This window comes from Myotis brandtii, unplaced genomic scaffold (assembly GCF_000412655.1).
Source record: "Myotis brandtii unplaced genomic scaffold, ASM41265v1 scaffold337, whole genome shotgun sequence".
Lineage (NCBI taxonomy): Eukaryota > Metazoa > Chordata > Mammalia > Chiroptera > Vespertilionidae > Myotis > Myotis brandtii.
This window is the reverse complement of record NW_005362996.1, coordinates 28279-37887: the sequence shown is the minus strand read 5'-3', so window position 1 is coordinate 37887 and position 9609 is coordinate 28279. Positions and strand designations below refer to the sequence as shown.

The 9609-nt window shown below is 40.4% G+C and overlaps 1 protein-coding gene across 1 annotated transcript in view; it reads right to left on the bottom strand.

The window, feature by feature from the left end:
- The window catches only part of CLEC1A (C-type lectin domain family 1, member A), a 19503-nt gene extending 11446 nt beyond the window's left edge, over positions 1–8057 (bottom strand). Inside the window, exon 1 of the mRNA XM_014543815.1 lies at positions 7761–8057. Within this exon, the coding sequence (XP_014399301.1) occupies positions 7761–7875 (115 nt within the window). The 5' untranslated portion in view covers positions 7876–8057. The remainder of the gene's footprint in view (positions 1–7760) is intronic.
- Positions 8058–9609: the final 1552 nt, after the last annotated feature.

Below are 9609 nucleotides of genomic sequence, written 5' to 3'. Positions count from 1 at the left end.
TCAAAGGAATCATCTTTCCCTGATCATTTGGAAATATTTCTACTCTGACTCTTCTCTCTTTCTCTTTCTCCCTCACCCATTCTCTCCCTCCCTCTCTCTTCTTTCCTTCTTCCCTTCAACTTTTTCTCCCTCAGTATTTAAAATAGCTTCCTGTTCTATCTAAAGACCTAGAGAAAGAAAACCCTAGGGCAGTGATGGTGAACCTTTTGAGCTCGGCGTGTCAGCATTTTGAAAAACCCTAACTTAACTCTGGTGCCGTGTCACATATAGAAATTTTTTGATATTTGCAACCATAGTAAAACAAAGACTTATATTTTTGATATTTATTTTATATATTTAAATGCCATTTAACAAAGAAAAATCAACCCAAAAAATGAGTTCGCGTGTCACCTCTGACACACGTGTCATAGGTTCGCCATCACTGCCCTCGGGGGTTTCTATACCAGGTACAGTCACTTCTAAGAAACCAGACCTTCATGATGGAGAGATTATGAAGTTGCAAGTTGCACTTTTTCTTTTTCACTCGCTCCCTGTAGGTATTTTTTCCTAACTATGGTTTTAATATTCCTGCGTTTTAATCCAAGTGTGCTGCTTATAATGTGATCTCTCTCTGGGGATCACTCCCACCCTAAACTAAGAAAAATAAGCTGCTTGGGAGTTGCTTGGGTTTGGCTTGGCTTCATTGTGTCTCTAATTTTTGGAAGAGAACTCTGATGCCGTCTCCTGGGGCATGTTTAGAAAAAGGTGTGGAGAGGCCAAGGAATGATATAAACATCCCTAGGAATAATAAGATATATATAGAAAATAAACAGCCTTTCCTGTATCCTCTTACTATAACTATTCTATAAAAGGCTACAGTGCTAAGGTCAAATTTTGAACACAAATTCCTTTAGTTATAAGAGACTTTGTGGATGAAGAGAGTTGTCACACCAAGCAAGTTACTCTTCATCGGGCATCAGAGAGGGGACATTTTACATACCTCCATTCCTTGGGTCTATAAAAGAAATGAAACAGACATTGCTAAATTAATCTATTAGTATGCTTCCAAAATGAAAGGGATCATAAAAGCTGGAAGAGGCAAAGAGAATTCAAAAAATGTGCTCAAAGCCACATTGCAAACTAGTGGCAGAGCCAGGATTATATTGTCCTGCCTAACACCACACTGCATACGTCCCTGTGAACCAGAACTCACAGAGAAATGGGCTAAACTGGTGACACTGAATATTTCAGGAAATACATATCTCATCCTTTAGGTCACTGTTCTTTTCAACATTTTTCAGTTATTGCTAGCTCACACCTGATCTTTGATTATAGCTTTAAAATTTTTAAATTTTAAGTGTTGGTTTTTGTTTTTTTAGCAACTTCTTGTTTCCTTAATTTTCACATGTGGCACATAGTAAGCCCCCCATGGGAGAGCGCTCAAGGCTCTGTGGGCTGAGAGCACTTTTCATGGCTCATCAGAATGCATGTTTCCTTTATTTGGATAAGAAGCCTGAAGTGCTGGGGAGTTACTTCGTTGCTTGGGGTTGAGCAGCTAGTAAGTGATAGAGCCAGAAATACACTCTAAGTACTCTTGTTCTAAAGCTGAATGTTCTTTTGTTGCTGTTGTTTTGCTTTGTTTTTTTTGTTGTTTTTTAGTTCATCCTCACCTAGGATATTTTTCCATTGATTATTTTAGAGAGAGTGGAAGGGAGGGGGAGAGACAGAGAGAGAGAAATATCAATGTGAGAGACACATCAATTGGTTGCTTCTTACACCCAGGGTTCGAGCCTGCAACTGAGGTACATGCTCTTCAGCTGAATTGAACCCTTGAACCTTCAGTCCGAGGGCTGATGCTCTAGCCATTGAGCCAAACTGGCTAGGGTCAGAGCTGATGTTTTAAATCATTTTCTTATCCTCCCAACAAGCCTCACATTAATATTTGCCTTATATGGCAGTTCCATATGGAATCATAAAAAGACTCTAGAGTTTTACCACTTGTAAATTTCCACTTCTATATTGTGAAATATCTCAATAAGAGGCACTTTAAATAATACATTTTTACTCTATCACCAAAGTGAACTTTATAAAGTATAAGTGTAATATCTTCTTTAAGAAACAAAGTTTCTTAGCATACTCTATAAACCCCTGCATAGTAGGATCTCATCCTACATTTTGCCTTATCTGCCCAGATCTCCCTCATACACCCCTCCCTTCAAGGACTAACATTCCCCATAGCCTACCTTGTCATCATGTCTCACACTGTTGATAATTTCCAAAATTGTCTTATCCTGATCTAAATTCCAATCCAAAACTAACACTTCAACTTTTCCCTCTGAACTCTTGTCATTCTTAATTTTAACCATTAACACACTGCACCAAGCTAGTTCCTTCCCTCTCTGTTTTTACCTTTGCACATGTGGTATAAACAATGGAAAAGCCACCCAGTGCCTCATCTTGCTCTACCTGCAAAACTTGGATTCAACCTTACAGACCCGATCAAATGTCACCTCCTTCAAAAATATGCTCATGAATAACACAGTAAGTTATTCATGCCTATTTGCTTTTGTGGCCTCCTACGTATATTCCATAGCACTACATAACATCTATCTATAATAATAAAAGCATAATATGCTAATTAGACCAGAAGTCCTTCCGGGCGACCTTCTGGATGAAGCCAGGGCTATGAGGGAAGCCTGGGTCCTGGGTGCCAGAGGGAAAGCCAACTGCTCTACCACCTGACCGCCCGGTAGCTATGACTCACACTGACCACCAGGGGGCAGACACTCAATGCAAGAGCTGCCAAAGGACAGCAACTTTGCAGAGTGCCCTCTCGCACTCCGGGACCCCTCGAGGGATGTCGATTGCCGGTTTCAGCCTGATTCCCTCATGCCAGGCTCAGGGACCCCACGAATAAGGCTTCATATTGAGTAGGTATGCATTAAAGTTTTATTGAATTGATTAGATGTGATTTATGCCATAACTCTTCAAGGAAGGGGTTATGTTGGAGATGAGAAAATAAAGCTAAAAGCTTAAGTCAAATTGGAGAATATTGTAATTAATATGAATAAGGAAAAGTGAAACTTGAATTTATCAATAATTTTTTTCCTTAAACCAAAATAGGTTTTCAGAGTCTTTTGTTGGATTATATTTAATCTTCAGCAGGCATTTTGGATTATCAGTTATTTCATTTGCTCTCTCTCTAGTATATTATTACTGTGAAGTATTCCAACTGTATTTTTTCAAGCTAAAATTGAATTAGAATCTCCTACACCTTAAGAATAATTTTTTAAAAGTATTCATGCAATCCCATAATACTCAGCTCTAACACTTTATTTTTTCTCTTTACATCTAGGCTCCTCATAAAAGAAGAGAAAACATTTTTAAAAATGGGAAAATGACAAATATTTATTTTCCTACTTACCTACTAGTTGCTTTCATACTCATGCTATTTAAAAAATAGCAATAATCTAGTTTCCTTCTTATTGTTAAAACATATTCATTGTTTTTAGCACTCCTTTTATTTGAACTCTCAGCAGCATTCATTATTATTTTTAAAATTCACTATTCACTACTGTTGACTTTTTCATTTCTTTTGAAGTTACTGTCTCTTGGCTTCCTAGATGACTCTCTCTCCTGGTCCACTTCTACCACTGTCTACCATTCATTCTTAGTAGCTCTTATTGAAATCTCTTGCTCATCCTTCCCCTCAATAATGTATTCCCTAAAATTCTCTAGTTGGCATTCTTCTTCTCACTTTCTTTTTGTCTTTTCATTTAACATTCTCTTCCTCAGTGATATCACTCATTTTCAGAAAGTTTACTAGTAATTCCTACCAAATGTTGACAATTTTCACATAAATATGTAGCTCAGAATCCTTACTTCCAATCTACATACTGTATACTAGTGGCTTAGTGCACAAAATTCATGCACGGTGGGGGGGAGGTGGCAGTTGGTGGCCCTCAGCCTGGCCTGCACCTTCTCTAATCTGGGACCTCGGGGATGTCCGACTGCCAGTTTAGGCCCGATCCCATAGGCAGTTGGACATCCCCCTCACAATTCGGGACCGCTGGCTCCTAACCACTCACCTCGCCTCACCAGCCTTCTCGCCCTCAACTGCCCCCCCTTGTCGGCCTGCTTGCCCCCAACTGGCCCCCACTGCCAGCCTGCTTGTCCCCAGTTGCCCCCCTCCCTGTCATCCTGATCACCCCCAACTGCCCTCCCCTCCTGGCCTGATCACTCCTAACTGCCTCTGCCTTGGCCCTGCCACCATGGCTTCATCCAGAAGGTCTCCTGGTCTAATTAGCATATTACCCTTTTATTAAGATAGATACTAGTACAAGTGTCTTTGGGCAACACCAACTGCATGTCCCTTCTCATATAGGCATCTCAAACTCAAACTGAATTCATTATCTTTCCTATTCTTTCTGTAGTTTCCATCTCAGATAATGGCAGCATCACCAACATACTATCAGATGGAACTTAGTCAACCTATGCTCTCTCTTTGTCTTCCCACTTGTAACCTGTCACCAATTATTTAAATTCTACCTCCTTAACATCTTTCCTATCTGATTCTGCCTCCTCATTCCCATACTACCTCAGATCAGGTTCCCAAATCCCATGCTCATACTAGTGCAAAATCTGTATCAGCTCATCCAGTTTCATCCTCCTTCAATCTATCCTCCTCCTTGTGGCTTAGATGGTCTTCTAAAAACACAAAATTGATTATGTTACTACCTGTTTAGATCCTTTAGTTAACTCATTTTACCTACTGAATAGAATCAAAATACCTCAGTATGACACAATAGGTCCTCCTTACCTTTCCAGACTTAACCTCTGATCAAGCTTCCCCCCTCCAACTTCACATCTGAGCCATAATATATTGCTTATAGTTCTCTGAAAAACAAAGTTATTGAAGACTCCTTGGCTTTTCTATCATGTGTCTTTCTGCCTGTAAGGCCCCCAGCCTCTTAAACCTTCCCATTTCTGCTTCCACATCATGAGGAACATCTTAAAGTCAACTCAACTCAGTGGTCACTCCCTCTCTCAAAACTTTCCTGATCCCTTTGACCCTTACCAGATAGAAGTAACCAAGGTCTCCATTGTACCATGTGAATGCTTTCATCATGGCACTTACCGCAGTTATTGCTGAGTTGAGAACTGTATTAGACTTTAAGTTTCCTCATTAACAGAGATCATATCATATTTGGCATTATATCCTATACTTTGCAACAGGCCTAGGGTAGCATAACCCCCAATATAATTTGTGGGAAGAAGGCATGAGGGTATTACCTTATATCTTTGCTTTCTATCTTTCTAATTGTTTAGGAAAAAAAATACATAACTTTATATTGAAAAGATGAAAATTTAGAAAATAAATGAATGTATATTGTTTATTTTTGTTAATTCTAAAATATTCCAGTTATAATTCTGCCATAAATGATGTGGAATCTGAATCATCTGCATTGCCAAAAAACAAAAATCCCAGAGTGATTTTTACTCTGCTTTTTTAAGAGCAAAAATATTTCAAACCTATTTTCCTGAGAGATAATTAGACTTCTTTTGGGACATTGCTCTAAATGTCTGCATTATCACAAGGTGAAAACAAGACATCATACACGTAGGGTAAAATAACTATTTTCAGATGTTTTCCTGGAAGACACTGCTTTTAGCCTCTACTCCTAGTGTTTTAATTTCCACTTCTTACAAAAAAAGTTGCCAGATGTTTCAGTAGTGTTTTATCCCTTACCCTTCCCTCTCCACCCTCCAAGCTCAAGAGAACTTATTTGTATACCCTGTTCCTGATTATGCTGAACACTAATCCTGTGAGAGTTCCTGGCTCTTGTCAAAGGTGAAAAATCAAGTTAAACACAAGCCACTTAAAAACCACAGCCCTAAGGGCCATCTCTTCACAGGATCTGTTGGAAGAAAACATATCATATCCTATTGCACATATCCAGTGGCCGCAGAAACTGACATCCTAAAGCCGCCACTGTGTTTTACATCAAGGAGGCTGGAAATCCCCCAGTCGCCCCTCACAGGTTACGGGAAGCCACATCACTGAGTCTCGGGAGGCAGACCATTCCATAAATAGAAAGTGAATGGAAAACTTTAGAGGGGAAAGGAATAAAACCTAGATGAAGAGAAATGGAAGAGAGCAGGGGAGAAGTGTGTGCCCAGATTCACAAAAGGGAAGACAACCTGGATATGGTCAAGAGAGGGAAGGCACGTTCAGATCCAGACTTTGAGTGAGGATCTCTCTGATACAGACTGACACAAAAATGTTACACAAAACACTTCAGGAATTCTCCAGGAATGGAATAGTAAAAAGAAAAAAACAAAAAGCCCTCACATGTTTGGTATGCCTGCAGTGTACCAAGGACTTTGCAGAGCTCATCAACCTTAGTACTAACAGCCACCTTATAAGAGAGGTTGTGCTACTTCTATGTAACATTGTTATAAGTTCATATGAAATACCAGTAATATGTATAAAGCACTTAAAACAATGCCAGGCACATAACAATCAATGTCTACATATTTATCACCACTAGCATTTTATAAACGAAGAAACTGAGGCCTAGAATACTTAAGTAACATGTCCAATATCACACAGTTAGTAAGTGACTTTCCAGGTGTTAGAATCTAGTCCCATTTACATGACAGTATGAGGCCTTTTCACTAGACCTCAACACACATTTCTGCCTTAGATTGGCTGAGTTGCCTGGGAAATAAGATCTTTCTCTAGCCCTAGCCACCCTGAGTGCGGGAGGCAACCAATCGATGTGTCTCTCTCACATCGATGTTTCCCTCCCTCTCCCTTCCACTCTCTCTAAAAATAAATGGAAAAATAACTCAGGTGAGGATTAACAACAATAACAAAAAAGATCCTTCTCTACATATATGAATTATCTCTTCTATGGACTGAAAAATATATATTAACATTAAAATATATACATATATAATAAATATTTTATTAACATTTCACAGGGTAAATTGTTGGAAATAAAAGCATAAGATGGAAGCTAAACGTAACTGAAATTAAATATTTTCATAATTCAATTCAATCATCTCAATAATATTCTGGAACTCAATAGAACAAAGGGGAAGGAAGAAATAGGATGTAATTGCACCTGAAGGCACCATTTAAATCACTAAATCACAGAATGTCAGAGTTGAAGGGGCCCTAAGAGACATTTGCTTTAATCCCCTTCATTCCACAGATGATAAAGCCAAACAGTTGATGTTGATATGACTCTCCAAAGGCCTCACAACTTCATGGTGCAGAACAATTACAGCAAAACACCAGGTTTGGTGTATCTGCTTGGAAAACTCCCTCCAAAGCCATGAGTTCAAAACTAACCAAAAGGTAGCCTTTAAAAATCTAACTTTCCAGAGCAGATCACAGATGGTAAATAAAACAGCATTGGATTTAGCCCTCATGGGATGGCGAGGAGAAGGGACAACGCTTTACTCGTACACACAATCTCAACTTGGTATGACATACCTAACTGGTCAAAACAACACACCCTCAACTGCAAAGCCCTCTGCCAGCAAGAGAATCTTAGAACAACAAACACCTGCGTATATACTGAGTTTAATTTTTTTTCAGATATTCTTAAAGGAAGTGGAACACAAGTGGTGGAAAGTGAACAGTTCACATGATTGTAAATCATGAAAACATTCACCTGTCTTTCCCCTATTTTGTACATTCCTCGGAGAGGTAGCTTATCTCATGCATTTCTCAAGGGTCTGGCCAATTTGGACTCCAGAGGACAGAGTACCTGTGTGCCCATGCTTTGGGCGCTGGGCTGGAGTAGAGGCTTGAGAATGCAGGCTCAAGGTGGTGCCCCATTCCTCATCCAGCATGTTGTTCGTGCTGTAGTATTTGGCCTGCATCAGGATTCCTGCAAGGTTGAGGGTGAGCTGTGACTGGATTTCCCCGAGCTGCCAGGCTTCTAAGGGACAGGTCAGGAACGCAGGCACTGAAAGGCATTCCTAATGTTCTTCTCTCCCAGCAAGTAGCAGGGAAGCGTCTGACTCCAGTTCCTGCCTGGAGAGGCCCAACCCCTCGCCTGTAATCTTGTACTCTAAATGCCAAATTGGTCAGGCGAAGGGGAAATAGCATGTGTTTTCTGTTTGGGCGGTCTCTGTCTGAACAATTACCGAAGCGGTGGTGCTTCTCAGATCTCTTCTGTTCATCTGTGTGTACTTCCTGTTTAACTGTGTAAAGAAGGCAAGACCTTACAATTGCAGAGAGTCAATTACAATTTTCAGACTCTGCCAAGCAATCATCAGTCAGAGGGATATATTACCTACTTTCTTACCCATCATACACTCACTGAGGCACTTATGTCAAATTTCAACTCTCGGTGCCTTTGAGAAAACAGAAGAGACTACAGTTCCAGCCTCTTCCTTTCTCTGGGGCTATAGTATAAAGCATCATATACAAGGAATGTGAGCACAAAAGAGTCCTTTTGAGAATATCTAATTGATCCTATTCTTTTATTTTATAAAAGGGAGATTGAAGCCTAGCTAGGTGAGAAATTGTTCTAAAGTCACATAGCTGCTTAGTGACAGAACTAGACTTGAAAGCACTTTCTGGCCCTGGCTGGGTGGCACAGTTGGTTGGAGTGTTGTCCCATACACTAAAAGGTTGTGGGTTCAATCCCCAGTCAGGGCACATAAGACAAGCAACAGATTAAGGTTTAATTCTCTCTCTCTCTCTCTCTCTCTCTCTCTCTCTCTCTCTCTTTCTAAACATATCCTTAGGTGAGGACTAATAAAATTTAAAAAAAGGAAAGAAAGAAAGAAAGAAAGAAAGAAAGAAAGAGAGAAAGGAAGAAAGAAAGAAGCACTTTCTGGTTGTCAGTTCAATTCAATAATCTTTCTTCTTACAGTATGGAGACTCAATTTAACATTTTATATCACACTAGAGGCCTGGTGCACAAAATTTGTGCAAAAGGGGGTGGTCCCGCAGCCCGACCTGCACCCTCTCCAATCCAGGAGCCCTCAGGGGATGTCCTACTGATGGCTTGGGCCTGTTCCCGGTGGTTCTCTGCTCTCTGCAGGGCCTGCCTGCTCCACACCATGGCCACAGGCAAGCAGGCCCTGCTGGGTGCTGCCTGCGGGCCACGCTTGCCTGCTCGCGGGTCACTGTGACAATGCCTGCTGGGATCACGTTGCCGTGGTGACGCCGCCAGCGTCCTGCCCCGGCTGCTGTGGGCGCCACCATCTTTGTTGCAGAGTGATGGTTAATTTGCATATTACTCTTTTATTAGATAGGATGGTACATCATGATCATGGACACAATTTCCTGGAAGTAAAGACTTTTAGAATTATTACTAACTACCTGTGACTTTAGGAAGCTAGTAACAATTTGTGCCTACATTTCCTAAGCTGAGAAGGAAATGAGAAGTTTGTTTTAGATAATGTCCAAAAATTCTTCCCAAATCAGTATAATAGAATTATATCATTCTACTAATATATGTCTATATTTGGGGGTGACAGTGTGGCTAAATCAAGCACACTAAATATAGAGTGTGGAAGATGCTTGGATTAGGGCCATCAACCCCTATGAGGGATGGGTCAGGAATTATATATTGTGGATTCATCATGCATCTCAACCTATGT